This window comes from Mytilus californianus, unplaced genomic scaffold, assembly GCF_021869535.1.
Source record: "Mytilus californianus isolate M0D057914Y unplaced genomic scaffold, xbMytCali1.0.p SCAF_52, whole genome shotgun sequence".
Classification (NCBI taxonomy): domain Eukaryota; kingdom Metazoa; phylum Mollusca; class Bivalvia; order Mytilida; family Mytilidae; genus Mytilus; species Mytilus californianus.
This window is the reverse complement of record NW_026262704.1, coordinates 66,870-87,975: the sequence shown is the minus strand read 5'-3', so window position 1 is coordinate 87,975 and position 21,106 is coordinate 66,870. Positions and strand designations below refer to the sequence as shown.

Here is a 21,106-nt window from a genome sequence, read left to right as displayed (position 1 = left end):
ACCAAAACACAAAACAAACATTTAGATTTAATTTGAAAACACACATATATATAGCGTCCCGAATCGACAACGTTCAAAACGTAAGAAAATTGTAAAGTGGACAAACTTGCAAGACATTGGATTTGTTAAAAAACGAAGTCGTTTCGACTTAACAACTTATCAAAAATTATGTAACTGTTATGTGGGGTTAAAGTACAATTACGCAAAATCACTATTTTGTATGCTACAAATCGAATATTTTATTAAATGACGTCGAAACTGACAGTTTACTTGTAAAAAGCGGCGAAATTCGACATTGGACATTCTTGCAAGACATTTGTCCAAAGCCAATGCGTTTTTATTTGTGATGTGAGTGCTGTAAAAATCCGGATTTGAAATGGTCTATCTATGTACTTTTGTGGGAATAATTTATGAAAACGAAATTTCATATCAACTTATATTTTAAAAAGCCATAACTTTTGATAACTTACCATTTTCTGAAATCTGACCATCGTGAAGATTATTCATTTTTGAAAAAAATCAGCTTTGACCGTTGCATCAACGCAAAAATCAGCAATGACGTCATAAATTATATATGACGTTTATCATTCATGCGAATTTTCGCGGATTTTACACTCTTTCTAAGACTAAGAGCACAAAAATTCCCGTAAAAGTTATTATGCGTATAATTTGTTACGTCTGACACGCATATTTTTGACGTTTTGACAATATTTGTATCATTATTTTATACTATTATGAAAAGTTATAAAATAATGTTTTATCTTTTTGGAAACAGTAATACCTGCCTAGTCGATGGAAATAAATTTTATAAAGCTTAACTATTTAGATTTCAAAGAAGAGCTGTTTATCCAAGTGCTCTGTCGGATTTCACGGCATTGACGCAATAGCGTGCTTAACGTCAAAGAATAAATATCTTTGAAAACTAAAAATTTAATATCCAACCTAAAATGCCTCCCTGAACATTGATATAGAACATGAATCAAACACAATCAACATAATTCACCACCGAATTTCAAATATTTATCTTCCAAGAAGTTACCAATAGGCATGCTCAGTCATTTTATGTTATTCTAGCTTGCAATGCTCCAAGTCTTGCAAACATATAGAATTGTTACTAGCAATATAGAATATAAGATTTCTGCAATCTAGCTGCAAACATCCCTTATATTCTAATTTTTCCTGTGATCTTGCCGCAAAAAGCTGCAATGTTTGCAGGAGGTTTGCAGCTAACTGCAAACATCTGCAAACATTATAGATCTGCAGCAAACATTTCAGTTCTGTAAGGGTTCAAAACAATTCTTTTGCGATCGTGAAAAGTAGATTTTTTTCTGTGTTTGCATTACAATTAATCAATGTAATAATTATGAGCAGCTGATATTATATAAATAGGGTGATAGATATTACAGTTTTACTTACTTAGACCTGTGCCCATTTAAACAAGATATCTTCAACAGAAATGAAGGAACCCCATCCACACATTCGTACATGTTTGCACGAGAACCGGTAAAAGCATGTGGTTTAAAGTTCTGCTATACTGGTCTATACTTTACTTACCTGGTCTTGTGTCCATTTAAACCAGATATCTACAGTTCTACAGTTTACTAAGTTACTTGGGCTCGTGTCCATTTAAACCAGATATCAAAAGTTCTACAGTTTACTTACCTGGGCTTGTGTCCATTTAAACCAGATATCTTCAGTTCTACAGTTTACTTACCTTGGCTTGTGGATATTTAAACCAGATATCTACAGTTCTACAGTTTACTTACCTTGGCTTGTGGATATTTAAACCAGACATCTTCAACCATACCAGCACTATTACTTCTTATTCGATCGAAGGCTTTCCGCTCACTTTCTGGGAGTTGATTTGAAAAATAGCAAGAGTTTTCAAATTGCACCCAATGTTTCTCACATCCTAGAGCTGAAACTAAAATGTCTGAAAGATTACAAAGAAGTAATAGACTTGCTGATGACTTGCCTACTTTTATAACAGGATTAACAGATGCGGATCCAAAATTTTGAAAAATGGGCATCCCACCAATATGACAACGTAAAGAGTGGGACTTAAAGAAAGTCTATGCAATAACCATGTATTTAGTTCCATAAAGGGGAAGGGAGGCGACTCCTTACTCTAAATCCGCCCCTGATGATAAACTTTGATATCTTTAAATGAATAGTTTAAGTGTCATTTTTAAGCACACCTGGCCTTCTACTTCTTCTAGAGAACCACTGTATGGAATGAAACCAAACATGGCATGTGTGTTCCTTATGAGGTACTGACCAAGTGCTGTTACTTTGTAGCCGATCCATCATCCAAGATGGCCGCCATCGGGGGACATAGTTTAACATAGGACCCTATGGGAAATACATACAAATGTCTTCTTTTAGAGAACCACTGAATGGAATGGAACCAAACATGGCATGAATGTTCCTTATGAGGTGCTGACCAAGTGTTGTTACTTTGCAGTCGGTCCATCATCCAAGATGGCCGCCAGCGGGGGACTTAGTTTAACATAGGACCCTATGGGAAATACATACAAATGTCTTCTTTTAGAGAACCACTGAATGGAATGAAACAAAACATGGCATGAATGTTCCTTATGAGGTGCTGACCAAGTGTTGTTACTTTGCAGTCGGTCCATCATCCAAGATGGCCGACAGCGGGGGACTTAGTTTAACATAGGACCCTATGGGAATTACATACAAATGTCTTCTTTTAGAGAACCAGTGAATGGAATGAAACCAAACATGGCATGAATGTTCCTTATGATGTGCTGACCAAGTGTTGTTACTTTGCAGCCGATCCATCATCCAAGATGGCTGCCAGTGGGTGACTTAGTTTAACAAAGGACCATGTGGGATATACATACAAATGTCTTCTTTTAGAGAACCACTGAATGGAATGAAACCAAACATGGCATGAATGTTCCTTATGAGGTGCTGACCAAATGTTGTTACTTTGCAGTTGGTCCATCATCCAAGATGGCCGCCAGCGGGGGACTTAGTTTAACATAGGACCCTATGGGAAATACATACAAATGTCTTCTTTTAGAGAACCACTGAATAGAATGGAACCAAACATGGCATGAATGTTCCTTATGAGGTGTTGACCAAGTGTTGTTACTTTGCAGTCAATCCATCATCTAAGATGGCCGCAAGCGGGGGACTTAGTTTAACATAGGACCCTATGGGAAATACATACAAATGTCTTCTTTTAGAGAACCACTGAATGGAATGGAACCAAACATGGCATGAATGTTCCTTATGAGGTGTTGACCAAGTGTTGTTTCTTTGCAGCCGATCCATCATCCAAGATGGCCGCTAGCGGGGGACTTAGTTTACCTTAGGACCTTATGTGAAATACATACAAATGTCTTCTTTTATATATATAGATAACAACTGAATTGAATGAAACCAAACATGGCATGAATGTTCCTTATGAGGTGCTGACCAAGTGTTGTTACTTTGCAGTCAGTCCATCACCCAAGATGGCCGCCGGGGGGGGGGGGGGGGGGGGGGGAATGAGTTTAACATAGGACTCTATGGGAAATACATACATTGTCAAATGTCTTCTTTTAGAGTACCACTGAATGGAATGAAACCAAACGTGGCATGAATGTTCCTTATGAGGTGCTGACCAAGTTTTGCTACTTTGTTGCCGATTTACTGTTCAAGATGGCCACCAGGATATTTTATTAAATAACGGGACCAATATTAAACCAAATTTGGCCTCAATCATTATTTGGGTATCTGTTATGACTTTTATCTATCTTTACATGATTTCTAAAACCAAAGTAGAGTCAGGTGAGCGACACTGGCTCTTGAGAGCCTCTAGTTTAGATATAATATGTGAAATTGACACACAAATTTCTTACCGAAAGTACTGTCAGATAGTTATATATTATTTTTATAATAATACTTTTTATTGCAAAATAAGTTAAAAACCTGACAGGTTAAAATGCAAGCATAATAGACATGTACACAAGAAACACAGTCTGTGTCAAACTGTTTTAGGGTTTGTCTGTCCAATAAAGAAATTTGATTTGACTATTATTCTACCATATTTTCAACTAAAAAATCTTTAAAAAAAATTGTCTAGCCGAAAGATTTTTTGTCTGACATTTTGTCGGTTACACAGAGTCGGGGATACATTGGAAACATATAATACACGAAAAAAGTTCGAAACAAGTGAAGTTAAAATTAATAATATATAAATATTTATATATAAAACGTCTGAATAATAGTCAACGATCTTTCCCACGAGGGCGCTGGAAACGTTTATTGACGCAATCGTTCTTATAACATCGTTACTGTCGTCAGGCCACACCAATTTGATTTGTAGTTCTTCGGACAAAAGCTCCAAAAAATATGGGGCGAGCGATATGAGGAAGTAACAATTTATGGAGATAATTTCCATCGGTCAAATTTGAAAAATGTAAGTTTGTACTAATTGTCAATAATTATTGACATTCTAAAACATATAAATATTTATTTCACAAAAAATATACGCACGTGTCGATCGTTGCTTTATACTGATAGAAAGATAGTCACAATTAATAATATGTATTTTGAAAATAAGACAAAAACCTCCAGAACTGATCTGATTTAAATTCAGGGCCCGTATTTATTCCGAACGGACGGATTTTTCTACATGTTCTACGCCTGATAAATTAATACTACGATTGGATATCGATTTATGCATATCAGTCCAGGGGTGGTGTTCTCGAAGCTATCTTAGGATTAGGACGTGTCCTAAGTCCATCTTATGACACGTCTTTGTCCTAAGTCGTGTTCTTGAAGCTCTCTTAACTAACGATATTTCGCATTTTTAGTCCTAACTTTAGGACACCTAATTAGGTGTCATAGCTTAAGATCATCTTATCTTAATCCTAACATAATAAAGTTGTGATTTCACTTTTTACTCATATTTTTACCTGATGAACATGAGATGAAACGCACCGTCGGTTTTAACTCGTATCTAAAGAAATAGTGCATGCTATTAAACTTTAAACTTAGTGTTAACGATAACACTACAAAATCAATCCCCATTCGTTTAAATTACAATCCTTTTTGATATAATTTTATTATTACTTTTAAAATCATGTACTGTATTTAATCATATCCATGTTATTATAAAATACGTTAACAATTTTATTAATTGGTTTCGTCATTAATAAATGTTTTATCAAAAAAAATACTTTGACGATTAAAAATTTTGCACTTAGAATATGTTTAGGATGTCCTAACATAAGATGCGTCTGGGATAGCTTCGAGACACAGCGTAAGAGTGTCCTAAGATGATCCTAAGTCCATGATAAAATTGGTCTTAGGATGTCTCTTAGGACGAATCTTAGGATAATTTCGAGAACACCACCCCAGATCTATATCTAACTTGCTTTGCTTCGTCAAATCACCGATTTATATCAAAATTAAAGAACCTTAGTGAGCATGCTCACATACCCCACGTCCCCACATTGTCATTGGAGAAATTAAATAAGTGTAACAAAAAAAAAATTGTATAAGAAAAAATATTGAATAATAATTTCCTGTCAATATGCACATCTACATAGTATGTCCTTCTTATCTACAAAATTTCATGAAATTCTGTTGTGTGGTTTCAGAAGAGTGGAGATTACAAACTGTTGCAGAAGTACATTGAAGCAAATAAGTTCAAAGGGGCGTAACTCCAAGAAAAAAAAATGAATCGTAATTTCCTGTCGATATGCACATCTACGTAGTATGTTCTTATTATCTACAAAGTTTCATGAAATTCTGTTGTGTGGTTTCAGAGGAGTTGAGATGACAAACTGTTGAAGTAGTACCTTAAAGCAAATAAGTTCAAAGGGGTGTGACTCCTAGAAAAAAAATTGAATCGTAATTTCCTGTCGACATGCACATCTTCATAGTATGTCCTTATTATCTTAAAAGGTTTCATGAAATTCTGTTGTGTAGTTTTAGAGGAGTTGCGATGACAAACTGTTGCAGTAGTACATTAAAGTAAATAAGTTCAAAGGGGCGTAACTCCTAGAAAAAAAATTGAATCGTAATTTCCTGTCTATATGCACATCTACATAGTATGTCCTTATTATCTAAAAAGGTTTCATGAAATTCTGTTGTGTGGTTTCAGAAGAGTTGCGATGACAAACTGTTGCAGTAGTACATTGAAGCAAATAAGTTAAAAGGGGCGTAACTCGGTCTCCTAGAAAAAAAATTGAATCGTAATTTCCTGTCGATATGCACAACTACATAATATGTCCTTTTTATCTAAAAAGGTTTCGTGAAATTCTGTTGTGTGGTTTGAGAGGAGTTGCGATGACAAGAAACAGGACTGACGGACGGATGGACGGACGGACGGACGGACGAACGGACGGACAGACTGACGGACGGACTGACGGACGGACGGGTGAAAAACATTATACCCTCCGCAACTTCGTTGCGTGGGGTATAATTAGAAGGTTCTAGAACAGCAATTCGTCATCACATTTGTTAGTTATATTGTACATGTATAACTATAATGCGAACCGTGTGAAATAGCACGTGAAATTTCAACTAAGCGTGAATACTTTGGAAAAGCGACTGTTCTATTTGTACATATTGTCAATTTCAAGTTCTGTTTCGACATGCATTGTAATAAATGTCACTGGATGTTAAAATTACATCATCAATTTCGTCTACGTCAACTATTGCTGTTGGTTTCTCTTTTTTACATATACGTGTATACACTGCAATTTATTCCTATGTTATTTCATTTAGATATTTAATTCAAAGTGAGTTTTAAAGATGAAAGTCCAATAGGCTGACATAGTTCGATAATGCTTCGAATTAAATATAAACTGAGACTATATATATATATATATAACTGCCATATTCCGAATCCCTGACATTCATTTGTGTTAAAGAAGAAAAGATAAGAATGATCAGTATCTGAGTGAATCTACGTCTCAGTCAAGCTTCATAAATATATTCAAGATTTCAAACTTTTCTTGAATAAAAAGATGTGGGCTATGATTGCCAATGAAATAAACCAATTAGCAGAGACCAAATAAGCCCAATTAATTTTTGTGTATACTATAACAACTGATACGTAAACCGTAATTCCGTTGACTGTAGTGCACGTCTGTCGTTATCTGTTATAACAGGAAGGTGCATGGTAGTCCTTAACCAAAGTGTTGTTGTTTTTTTGTTTCATATGACAAGCTAAATTTTGGATTAAGTGATCATCATGTACGGAGGCTTGGATTTATAATCCGGGTAGTCTGCTGACTTCGTGCAATACCCCCGCTCCGTATACATTATTTTTTACATAAATCATTTAAATTTTAGATCCTTCAGTTTGCATATAAAAATCATATTTAAATCTCGATTTCAAATTTACATAACAGAAACGAATAGTAATGTATGGCTTAGTACAACATGCATAAAATTTTATTTGATGTTGCCAATTGTAAAAATGTAAAATGAAAGAATAACTTACTATACCAATACAGACTTTTGTTAGCTCTACCGAAACCACTACTACATGAGGGGGGTACAAACAAAAATTACAAAATTGTGTTTCAGAGAACCAATGCACCAAATTAATTTTATAGGATTTAGTTTTACATTTAAACCTGTTAAAGGAATGTATTACCGGACAAGAACAATTTAAATGTAGGACAAATTCGGCTTACAACACGAAATTTGTTCAAAGAATAGTACCAAGCATGAGACAAAATGACGGGTATTTAACAGAGGTATCGCAATTGCAGATGGATTGGTGGATAGTTGCCGTTTATTGATAAACGTTCAGTGGCAAGTATTTCATGCATATTCAGGACCAAACTAAGTTAGCCGACGACAAAAGCGAAGTGGTGACAAATTCAATGTTCAAATTTTTTCCCACGTGTTATTTAGGAATTCAAATATATATATATCTATATTATAGAAAGTAAATTTTACTATTATTTATTGAACAAAATAAAAAAAAAAACGCTAGAAGAAAACATACCCGGTGAATGAAAGCTGAAATAAATGAAATGTAAAAAATAATTCATTGGCTCTAAAAAAAAAACACTTTACGAATCGAAAAAAGCAAGTCTGCCCAAAAATGATTTATAGTGTGATCATAGTAAACTTAAACCAGAATGTATAAAAAAGAAGATGTGGTATGATTGCAAATGAGACAACTCTCCACAAGAGACCAAAATGACACAGAAATTAACAACTATAGGTCACCGTACGGCCTTCAACAATGAGCAGAGCCCATACCGCATAGTCAGCTACAAAAGGCCCCGAAATAACAATGTAAAACAATTCAAACGAGAAAACCAACGGCCTGATATATGCACAAAAATGAACGAAAAACAAATATGTAACACATTAATAAACGACAACCACTGAATTACAGGCTCCTGACTTGGGACAGGCACATACATAGAGAATGTGTATAGATGTCTCTGCTTAAAGTAGTCACAAATCACTTCTAAATATTAAAAATCAACGATGTACTATTTTTATCAAAAGTGATCGAGATGCGCTAATTGCGTAGTTCAAATTCTCTGACACTTAATTTTTTTCCAAAACACGTTGGTTATAGTTAGTATCAGACATCAAGGATTTGTATAGTATACAATACTATACAAATCCTTGGAGACATATAATATATGTAGTATATGCCTCTGTAAAAATGTATCCTTCTTTTAAAGTTTTTGTTTTTCTTAAACATTCTAAGACCGTATTTCAGGGGTACTGCTTAAATAATCTTTCAAAAAGCGAATTTAAATTTCCATCTTTAAAACTTGTTTATCAGATAGATTGGCCACATGACAAGAAATACTTCAATAAACATTAGTCACGCACGACATATTCCGATGTACATGTAAGACACGTGCCGTTACGGTTTATTCCCGATTGTCCCACTTTTTACAATTTTAGAGTTCTGATTGTCCCACATGAAAAGTTCTGATTGTCCCACATTATTTTATTATGTAAAATGTTCTTAAAATAAACAAGGTAGTTGTTGTTTGTTTTACTAAATAAACAAGAATTAAAATATGATCTTTTAAATCATCACATTAAAGCACTTTTGATGAAATAATATAAAATTTCTGAGTTATAAAATGTAATGTTACTCTTATTTGTAAAACAAATATCAGTATTGTATTTTTAATTGCATTTTTTTTATTAAAGTTTTTAAATAAATTTAAAAATGATACATGCAATGATTCTAAATGCTCCTTGGGTTCTCCTGTTGAAGATGCCATCCATTACTTTCTAGAATGCCAATTATATCATTACCAAAGAATATCTCTGGTTAATGATCTTATACATATGAACATACACAATGATATTGAAACGCTATTGTTTGGAAAAGATGCATATAATTACGAAACTAACTCTAAAATTTTTGATAAAGTTCGTTATTTCATTTAACAGTCAAAAAGATTTTAACGTTCTAAGTCAGCAGCTTTCTTTTTCCTCTCTGTCCTATTTGCTTTTTTTTGTTGCCAAGCCAATGTGTGACTCCTTCCTTTATAACTGTCGCTATACTATGTATGTGTTTGCTGTCATCATATATGTGTATTGTATATGTAAGGAGAGGACTTAATATAAGTTGTAATAACTTGTGTCCAATCCTATTGCTTGATTAATATAATAAAATATTATTAAATTAAAATTAAATTAAAACGTCAGATTAACCTGAACCCAACAACTTTCTTCATTGATTACGAAGCTGCTGTTCAGATTTCTTCCAGAGCATCCTTTCCAAGAAAAATCTATTGAAGGACATTTTGTTTCACTATACTCAGTGTATTTGGCGAAAAGTGCAGTAAACAAGACTCGTCTCCTAACTATAAAGGAGAACCAGACATTCATCAACTTATACGGTCGGCAGCAGTTCTTCCTCTGGTACCACCTACAGAAAAAGACGACGTCTGGTTCCATACATTTGAAGACCTGGAAAATTTGGACTCAACAGCAAATATCACTTCGTTTACGGATACCGTCACAACATACTGGATTGAAAGCAACAGGCAGCTATGGAACCATTACCAAACCGAAGGACCAAGGACGACAAACCACCTCGATGGATGTCACAGTAGCTTGAAGAAGATGATCTAAGTACCACACCCAAACATAGTATAAAAGCTGCTGAAATATCTTAAAGGCAGGAAACGAAATGACTATCATTCAGTACCAAGATTGGGGAGTAGGACCAACATATAGAACAAAATACAAACAAGTCAACCAATGCCTACAGGAACTCAGACCATCTTCAGAATAGCGAAGTTATTGTGTTTCAGTATGCTGACATTGCTTCTGACTTATTTGTTACATTTTGACTAAGTTTGTTGCAATTATATGATGTGTTGTGATGTTTAAGTTATGAATCATGTGTGCTTTATTGTTGTACCTTATGCATTGTGCGTGCTTAATAGTATCTGCTCTTCGTGTCATGTGTCATGTGTGTGCTTTAATGAATTAATTTGTTTATTGCGTGTACTTTATTGTATTTAGCTGTTTATTATGTGTGCGTAAGTGAAACTCTTTTTATTATATATCAATGTAGAATTGAGAAGTGCTTGATATGTGCTATTTTATGACTAAATATATATTATAGTCTGTGTTTGATGATACTTTGTTGCTAATGTATGCAAAAAAGAAATATGTTAATATTATTATTTGTTCATGTTTATTTCTTATTTTATAAGTTACATTGGTTAGTTACCTTTAATTACCTGCTACACACTATCAAATCAATTTAATTACTATCAAAACAATTCCCAATTGTCCCACATTTAAACTTCCCAATTGTCCCACAAACATCTTCCCGATTGTCCCACAAAATTTCATTACTTTTTTACCTGTAATTTCAAAAAGTGGGACAATCGGGAAGACACCGCCGTTACAATGTCAAATCCAGTTTTACGCATCAGCGCACACAGGTTTGTTGAATAAGCCAGTTGATTGGAGGAAAGTTACATAAAACCACGCCTTCCTTAAACTAATACCAAATCAACCGCCTTTCACAGAAATACAATTCAAACATGGATAAAATAACAGAGATCTGGTTGCGTATTCCATATTTGAAAAAAAAGTTTAGATTCTTTATTCAAACTTAGAAGTATAGAATATGCCTGTAATGCAAGTTTCGCAATTTTACAATAAATTTTACACAACATTTTCACCTACCTAGTGAGGAAAAAAAACCAAATTAAATAAAATTTGCAAATTAAAACTATTTCGAATTGGTCTCTATTCGTACAAAAAAAAAAATCACCAGAAATTATCTTAAATTAAAAAATCAAAATCAAATAGTTCTTTTACCTGTATTCAATCGCAAAAATAAATCATTTGGTCTTTGATCTAGATGCAAAAGAAGACAATGTTCCTTACATCTAAAAGAGTCTACTCCAAATGTCATAGTGTATGCCCGGGAACAGTATATCTAATATATATATATATGTTTCTGGTGTATGCAGAGCTTGGCAGATACCCCAGTACTGTGTCTGTAAAGTTGTAAATGATAAATTTCGGGAGAAGACTTCTTAATGGAAAAGAAAGTAAAATTTGTGTTGTATTATACAAACTTGTGTTTTATATTATAATGATAACGAAATAGAAACTACGCGGATATCATATATAAAAAAAATATTTTTGATAATTGCAGTATGATTATGTTCCATATATGGAATACACACTTTGCTGATAAATGGGTGTCAAAATGTATTAAACAAATTTTTTAAAGCTCAAAGACCAGTTTCAACAAGAATGCTTTGCTTTTGTTGTATAATCGCATAAAACTTTATGTTATCGTTTTTTTTTTAAAGAATTTACAATTTGAAAAAAAATTTTCATTTTTACCCTACAAATTTATTTATACATTATGCAAATATAGATGTGATAGTCACCATTTGCCGATTGAGTCTGGAAGGTTGCAGGGTTTACCGAGAAAAGACATATTCTGCCGTCTGTGAGTCAAACTACATTGGTGACGAGTACCACCAAGTAGAAATAGAGATTTTATGATTTTAAGACAGATTTTAGACGGCTTTTCGCCGATTTTATGTGCTTTCTATACATATGTTCACCGATTTTGAAAGAACTCAATCAGTTATATTTCAATTGATAAATGAGATAAATGCATTATTTTTTCGATTTTCAGTTGTAGTTCAACGAGCCATGGCTGTATGCAAAATTTTAGCAAAATCTACGACATAGCCCATTTACTGTTCCTTGACTCTAGTGTATTTTAAATCCCATAATGAAATTTTGCTGAAAATTTGCATATAGGCTATTTTTTACCTGATTAAATCAAATATGTAATAAAAAATATACCCTAATGTGCTTCTTTTTCAGTAAATTGAGGTTGAAATTTCAGATATTTCGTCAAAATTCCGATTTCTGGATGTATTTTTCCTTTCGACCGAAATACATAACTTTTTTGTTTTAAAAGATAAACACAAGCTGTTTTTTGTTAAATTATTTGTAATTTCTGTTTTAAATAAATGTTCTATAAATTTGTCAATTTTATTTTTACAAATAACTCATATTTCTCGAATTCTTCGTCAATTTATCACTTTCTGCACCCATTGTATTTACAGATCATTCGAAAAGACGGAATAAGTTTGCCTGCATATTGTTTGAAAATCATTAGAGAAACAGATTCCACCACCAAATCTCGTGTAATACGATATTTATCCACTCTCGACAGTCAAATTTTAAATATTTAAAACGCTCGGCGAGCCTCGCGTTTTAAATTTGAAAATTTAACTGTCTCGAGTGGATAAGTATCGTATCACACTCGATGCAGTGGTAGAATCTATATTTCACTAATTCTTCGTCAATTTTATCCCTTTCTGCACCCATTGTATAAAAAAAATATAATCAACGTGTGGTTCGTTTGATCTCAGTTCTTCATTGGTTAAAATCCGATTATGACGTCGAATTTTCTTGCTTTCCTCTAAATTTCCAATTGTGACGGCATGAAAAAAGGCGACCATGCCTGATGACGTCACATAGAAAGAACACATCTTTTTGCAGATCATTCGAAAAGAAGGAATAAATTTGCCTGCGTATTGTTTGAAAATCATCAGAAAGCATTAATATTTTGCAAGGGGTAAGTCAAGGTGCAAAATTATCATCTCTATTGTACAAACGGTATAATAACACCATTCTCAATGCAATATCCACCAGCGATTTAGGCGCAAAGATAGGCAACATACATGTAGGCTCACCAACATGCGCGGACGATATCGCTTTACTGGGAGAACAATCCGATATACAAGCAATGCTAGGCATTATAGAATTTCACCCCAAAGGGACATGGTTAAAATCAACCCAGATAAATCCGAAATTATGTATGTCTCTAAAGGATCAAAACAACAATTCCAAACTTCAACGGAAAAGAAATAAAAAGAGTAGAAAAATTGAAACATCTAGGTATCACTAGAGCTACAAATGGCAAAGTCAACTTGGATGAAAGACTTAAAACAGGGTGACAAACTATATATGCCTTGCTAGGTTCTGGTCTACATGCAAGAACAGGAATGTCATCCATAGTGCTTAAAAAAGTATGGAAAACCTACGCTGTCCCACGTTATCTTTATGGGCTCGAGGTTCAAATATGCACAAAAAAGGATATATCTGAACTGGAAAAATTACAAAGGAAGATATTTAAACAATTCCAATGTCTACCAGAAAGAACAGCATCCGCATCAGTATATATACTAATAGGAGCTGAGCCCATTGAGTCGATTTTAGACAAAAACATGCTAGAACTATTTCTCTCAATCTCTCGCCTGGATAGCTCGATAGAACGTAAAATATTAGAATGGGAATTGGAAATTAGTTCAAATTTTGACAACTCTTTTATTTGTCGTATAAATAAAATTTTGCAAAAATATCAATTGCCAAAAGCAGAAGAAATTATGGAACATCCTCCATCAAAATATATGTGGAAAAAACAATTGAAAACATCAATAAATGAATACTGGTCTTCAATTTGGACAATAGAATGTAACACAAAATCAACACTTAAACATTTATCTCTTCAAAAAAATCCGGTCAATAATCAGGTTAACATTTGGAAATGTGTTAGAAATAACCAATATGACATAAAAAAGGCAGAATTCAAATGTAAGCTAGTAACTGGTACCTACATGCTCCAAAGTACTAGGGCAAAATTTAGTAAAAATGCTATTCAACCAAATTGCAAGCTATGCAATGAATCTGAAGAAACCTTGGAACATTTCCTACTACATTGCTTAAGTCTATCTGATGTTAGGCAGCGATATATGGATAAATTATTCAAAATGCTACGAGAAATAGAAAGGGGTGGTACAACAAATGTTATTAATAATGAACTATTACTCAAAATTATATTAGACTGCTCAGCACTAGACATAATGAGTAATCAACCAATAGACAAGTTGCTAGATATAGAAAGGAAGACACAAGATTTATGCTACCGTTTACACATGAAGCGTACACAACTTTTATGTGATATCAAGTGACATGAAAATATAACAGTAATATTAAATATAGTCTGAACAGTCTGCATGGGATGCCAAGCTAACTGGTTCAGTCTATAAATATCAGCATAAAAGATAATGCTATATAATTTTAACATTTGCCTTGGCAGGGCACCTATTGAATAGAAATCATTAGGTTGTAAAAATTTTTTATTTATTCATATTGGTGAATCAAAGTGCCGTAATTTGTGATGTGTGAATAATATTTTTTTGTTTTTTTGTTTTAATATCTTTTAATATATGATTTTTATATCATCGAAGACATTATAAACTTTTATTTTATTCACTTTAACTAACTAACTTTATTTTAAAATTATATTTTTCATATCGTAAATATAAAAATATCCGCTTTTTCGGTTAAGTATTTAAAATTCTAATACTCATTCGATAAGTGGAGTGCTCCGATAAAACGGAGGAATATACCAGAACAGAACAGAACAGCATTCAAAAATGAAGAAATTTGTCTATCCTGTTACTATGAACAGTAAATTAATTGTTGCTATGATAACAGTAACAGGATAGACAATAGTAGACAGACTTGTCTTTAAAAAGTTTATAATAACTTATAGTTGTACACATAATGAAATGTTTCGTTGTTTGAACTCATCTAAAGGTTATAACGTCTTAATCTTCGCAATTTGGCATTTGCAGGTGCAATACTGCTATCGGTAACAGGATAGACAAAAAGGTAACAGGATAGAACTTAATATAGTGATATATCATTAACGTACGTTCCTGTTACCAATAAAATAAAGACAAAAGTAAACCAACGTCCGAGGGATTTACTTGATAATAAAATTGAGAATGGAAATGGGGAATGTGTCAAAGAGACAACAACCCGACCATAGAACAGACAACAGCAGAAGGTCACCAACAGGTCTTCAATGCAGCGAGAAATTCCCGCACCCGGAGGCGTCCTTCAGCTGGCCCCTAAACAAATATATATACTAGTTCAGTGATAATGAACGACATACTAAACTCCAAATTGTACACAAGAAACTAAAATTAAAAATAATACAAGACTAACAAAGGCTAGAGGCTCCTGACTTGGGACAGGCGCAAAAATGCGGTGGGGTTAAACATGTTTATGAGATCTCAACCCTCCCCCTATACCTCTAGCCAATGTAGAAAAGTAAACGTTGATGTTGGGTTTATTTGAAAGAGAGAAAAATGCTGAACATTATGAATTTCTATCTTAGACTTGCTTTACTGGTGGTTATTTTTATAACCCTTGAAAACCAATTTTTAGAGGCATTTTTCAGTACAACATGGTAAATTGGCAAATCATCTATTATTTCACAGAACGAATATATATAGAAGTTTTTACTCTTGGAAACTATCTTATTGGCTACAAAAAACAAGCTTAAAATTTTATCGAAATGATTTCTAAATAACCGGCCGAAATTTGTTTTGAACATGGAAACAGGAGAGACAAAATATTGCACCACCTTAGTCTTTTTTATCCTATCAAAAAATGTTTCAATATATTCTTGTATGACATTATCAAGATTGCATCTTTTTATATGTTGTTCTATAAGTACTAATAAAATTGAGAATGGGAATGGGGAATGTGTCAAAGAGACAACAACCCGACCAAGGAGCAAAACTGTTTGTTTTTATTTGCTTATGACGAGGGTTGTTTGAATAAGTAACTTTAAATCAATTTTACAATTTAAAAATTCGACATTTTTTTAAAATGACCCATATATCTCTGCTATGTAAGGTCTATTATTTATAATATTCATTATTGCAAAACAAGCAAAAACCAATTTTGGTTATAGCAATACAGAGACAAAACAAACATAAGAAAAATTCAATAACTGCATCATTTATGGTTTAAGGAGAACTTGGGAGGTTTCCACTCGAAATTCGGGTCAAATTGAGGATGATTCTTTTTTTGGAGTAAATTAGTATTAAATGAAAATAAACTTAGCAGTACATTATACAAGTTAATGCTATGTTTAAAAAAAGCAATCATGGAGTGAATTTCAAGTGGATAAGCCACAAAGAATCTATAGTTAATGAGTAAGGCATGAACTTTTTTTTTAAACCAGTTTGCTGTATACGAAAAGGCTTTAGTAAAACAAATTTTGTGTGACCAGTTTATACAAAAATGGTACAGTGACTTGCACACCACATCGCGTGGACAATTTTATTCACTTTACAAAAAGAGTTTTGAAATAGAAAGATATCTTATTAGTTTACCAGAGTCTTTTGAATTTGGATTTCAAAATTTAGAACTGCAAATTTACGATTGCCTATAGAAACTGGTAGATGGTACAATATACCAAAATTAGAAAGAATGTGTAATTTATGCAAAGAGGATATTGGTGATGAATATCATGTATTATTTATTTGTAAAAATGAAGATATAGTAGAATTGAGAAACAGATATTTACTACAATATTATAGAAATAATCCAAACATTGTAAAAATTGAAGGTCTTTTGTCACTTTGCAGTATTGAACTATATAAGAAATTGTCAGTGTTTATCAGAAAACTGTCTTCTCAGATTTAAAATTTATTTGTATTAATATAGTAAATTGAAGTTCAAAGTGAGAAGTTGTACTGTCATATTTATTTGTATTTAATCACATGTTCATATTTGTCATATGACATATCCAATGATGTGTTTAATTGTTATCAATAATGACCTCTTGTTACACTTTGTAATGTATATGTGTCTGAGTGTTTTCCTAATAAATCTTGAAATCTTGAAATCTTCATTTTTGTCTGCTTTGTAAGCTCTATTATTTATTTCAAAACAAACAAAAACCAATTTTAGTTTTTAGCAATACAGAGACAAAACAAACAGCAGAAAAACTCAGTAAGGAAAATATACATGTTAAAAACAGTTATAAGTCTCCTTTCCTCAGTTCTAATGACTCTTTATATACTTTCAGTTTACAACAATCAAAAAACTTGACATTTAAAAAAATATTTGCGAACATATTTAAAACTGAAACAGTGCACAGTATCATACATGTATTATAATTACTAACCTCCAGATAAAAATACGACAAAAAGTGCCACGAACGTCAGCATTGTGTCTTCTTTTGTCGCTGTAAGATAAGTTTATTCATTAATGAAATGCACATTTATACCGCGAAGGGTTGACGGCATAAGGATGAAGATGATGATGAATGGCTGCCTAACGTCCAGCGGCAAATTAATGTGCATATTCAGGACAAGATTAAGAACATGTTTATGTTATGTATACTCCTTATCGCTATTTGGAAATCTGCTCCGGTTGACATGTCGCCTTACTCGGACACATTATTCTAACTCCGAGCCGACCAGTCTTTCAGTTTGCTCTTACTCCTTAATGCCGCGTGCTTAGCAGAGAAGCAGCAAATACCAATTTTCAAGTATTTGGTTTGGCTCGGTAGGTGTTCAAACCCACGACCTCCCGCACTCGAGGCGTGCACGCTACCATGAGCGGACTATGCGGTATAGACTATGGGTTTTACTCATTGTTGAAGGCCGTACCGTGACTTATTAAAGTTGTTATTTTCTGTGTCATTTGGTTTCTTGTGGAATGTTGTCTTGGGACGACCATTTGATTTTCTCGGAGGGGAATGGACAGGAGGATTTTTAAAAAGAGCTGAAAATAAATAACCTTGCACAAGACGGATGGAAATTAATATTCTGCTTCAAAAAATGTAGGAAAACTCCAATACAATTGTGTACAAAAGTGTAAAAAATAAGCATGCGAAGCAACACTCACTAACAGATGAAAATGGTCCGTAAAAAAATATCGTTCCCACCGAGAGAAAAAAAACAAACTTATTACCGAATAAATGTGTTATTATATGAAAAAAAATGAAGATGAATGTTGCGCTGTAAGCCATTGGGTTTGTATTAGCGAGCAGTCTTACAAAACTTACTTTGAAGATATTGTGTTGTGCAAACCCTTTCTATTTGTATCCAAAGTGACGTCACGCTAAGCGTTGTGCAAAAGGGTTATTCCTCTGACGTCACAAGGGTAGTCTTAAAATGGGGCCTCTGCAGTTGGAAAGCAGGTCACGGTTTGACCCCAAGTCTATCAGCAACAATAGAGTCACGTGACCGTGAAAATTCAGTAAAACTACGAATGAGACAAACCCCACTTTTACTCATTAAAATACCATTGTCATGGTAAAAACTTATTGATCAAAATAATCTTGAATATACATAGAAAATTGTCAAGGCTCCTGATCGAAAAATCTAAATATTTTCGAGGAAACTAAAAATGATGGGCTGAATTTAAATTTAATAAAGCATCTCATTAAGGCGAAGTGTACGTAATCAACTACTCCACAGATTTTTTTAAAATTTTACATGTGGATTTTGCTTGTAAAAATACATCAGAAAATAAAATAAAAAAAGGGGGTAACCGTTTTCGTTTTTCAGATACAAGCTGTTGAAATTAACAGCATGATACGCCAAAAATACAAAGGATATATAGGGAAAATCATAAAAATCGGCAGATATTTTTACTTTATCAAGATTTTCTAATTCGTTGGTCCACAGAATTTTTTTAAAAATCGAAATGTGATTCAAAAATGAACGATGAATCCATTGGTGCAAAGAAAGTCCTTAGCAATCGTACTAGTTTTCAAGCTACAAATGTATATCGTCTGGAAGTTTCATTTTTAGCGGAAAAAATAAAAAAAATATTCGGCGACGTTATTGATGTCTACTGTAACGTCGTCATAAATTCTACTCTATAACGCTATTATACCGTACAGTGTCGTAACAAAAATCGTGTGTATAACCCATTTTCCTAATTTTTGCAAATGCTCAAGCGTAATCGAATTGATAAAGAAATAAACTGACTAAATTTTAAGGATATTTCTGCTGCCAAAAAAAAATTAAAATTGGCAAATAAATATACTGCAAGTGAAATAAAATTACTTTATAGGCTCCATCTTTTCTAAATAAGACAGGGTTCCACATCTTTTTGGCAATGTTTGTATTGTTCTAATAATCATGAATCAAATATCGAGTTGGAAATTGTCCCGGTTAGCACAGCATTGACAGAATGATTCAATAGATAGAAAATAAAAGGATAGGGAGTAAATGTACATGGGACAAAATCGCACACAATGTATAGAAAAAAATAAAAGAATTATCATTGAACAGGGCTTTTATTCCTGTTCTACATCTTGGCAGTTGATGTAGGGTCTTCACAATAAACGAATCATTCATACCATACAACAAGGTCAAGACGGCCCCTAACGTCGACTTATGCTTTACTATTGATAAAAATAAACCACAGTTCACCATCTTGCTCCCCACCCGCCTCTGAGTGCCAACTTGTGCGATGCTTGTGTACGACGGTTCTCCAGTCGAAAGCACAAGAGATACAAGAAAAGTGCAGTAATTTTGAAAGACATCGATCGCCGCTAAAATATGCTTTGAAGTTACACATGTCGGGAGCGGTCAATGAATTAAATTATTTATATTTACGGGCGAGGTTTTTCAACTATTTGTCATACATTGCCCAAAAAAAGACCAATATATTCGAAACAAAAAATGATAGACAATACATATAAAACTAAACAACAAATGATAGACAGCACGGGACACATCGAAATATATGTAAGAAAACCTAAAAAAATATATATATATTAAAAAAATCGGTTATAATATTGAGGTCGCGTATAGAAGTCTTTTTTTAAATCTTATTTCTGGATGTTCGTATTTGAAAGAAGTAAATATAATTTTCTGCATCTTTTAATCCTCACCATTTCCGGTGCTATTGAGGTATTGCGTTCAAAACCCATTATTTTTGTCAGGTTCACACACGTGCACGTGACACAACTCTGCAATTTTATTTTAAAAGTTCCTGTCTCAATCGCTTTCCCTTTTTCTTTAACTACACGACAAAGCATGATGTAATGTTTGATGGAGTTTCAGTAACAAAGGAAATAATTTCTTGTCCCTTTTTGTTAAATATCAACATGTACGACTCCCAAAAAATAAGAAAACTGCATCTGAATATTATCTTGAGAATTTGTATGGCTGTAATAAGGTCAAAAGAAGAACCCGCATATGAATTTCACCCAAATAAAACAGATCGGAGTTTTTTTTATATAACTTCCCGTAGCACAGATCATTCCCAATGTTATACCTTAGCATTGTGTATATTGTAATGCAGCTATAGCATTGTATAGTGTAATTCTAAATTTTGTGTATAGTGATATGCTATAAATGTACTGATGTAATGCTATTAATTTACGGATGTAATGCATGTACAAGGGCGATGTTATGAGATGTAATGCAAGGTGATTGTTCATAATGCAATGCTATACGAGTTTAACTTGTGTATAGTGCCATTCAAGTTTTTTTTTATATCATATAAGAATAAGGAGATGTGGTATGATTGCAAAAGAGACAACTATCGGTAAATCAGATGGGTTTTTTTTCTGTGAGTCCGTTCTGGTCATGGTTCAAATTCTCTTTTGTTTTAAAAATATTTTACCAAATATCATTCAATATACAACAAAATACCTAAAACTTGAAATTTAAAGACTGAATCATCGACAAATTTAGTGTCGTAAAGTATATTAAACATATTGTTGGGAATTTTTTCAAGAAAGTAAGGCCCGTGA

At 33.2% G+C, this 21,106-nt stretch overlaps 1 protein-coding gene across 1 annotated transcript in view; it reads right to left on the bottom strand.

The window, feature by feature from the left end:
* The window catches only part of LOC127703855 (collectin-12-like), a 72,693-nt gene extending 54,247 nt beyond the window's left edge, over positions 1–18,446 (bottom strand). Inside the window, exons 1-3 of the mRNA XM_052207934.1 lie at positions 18,398–18,446; positions 17,513–17,572; positions 1,767–1,924 (exon numbers count right to left, since the gene is read on the bottom strand). Coding sequence (XP_052063894.1) covers positions 1,767–1,924; positions 17,513–17,555 — 201 coding nt within the window. The 5' untranslated portion in view covers positions 17,556–17,572; positions 18,398–18,446. The remainder of the gene's footprint in view (positions 1–1,766; positions 1,925–17,512; positions 17,573–18,397) is intronic.
* Between the last annotated feature and the right edge of the window lie 2,660 nt (positions 18,447–21,106).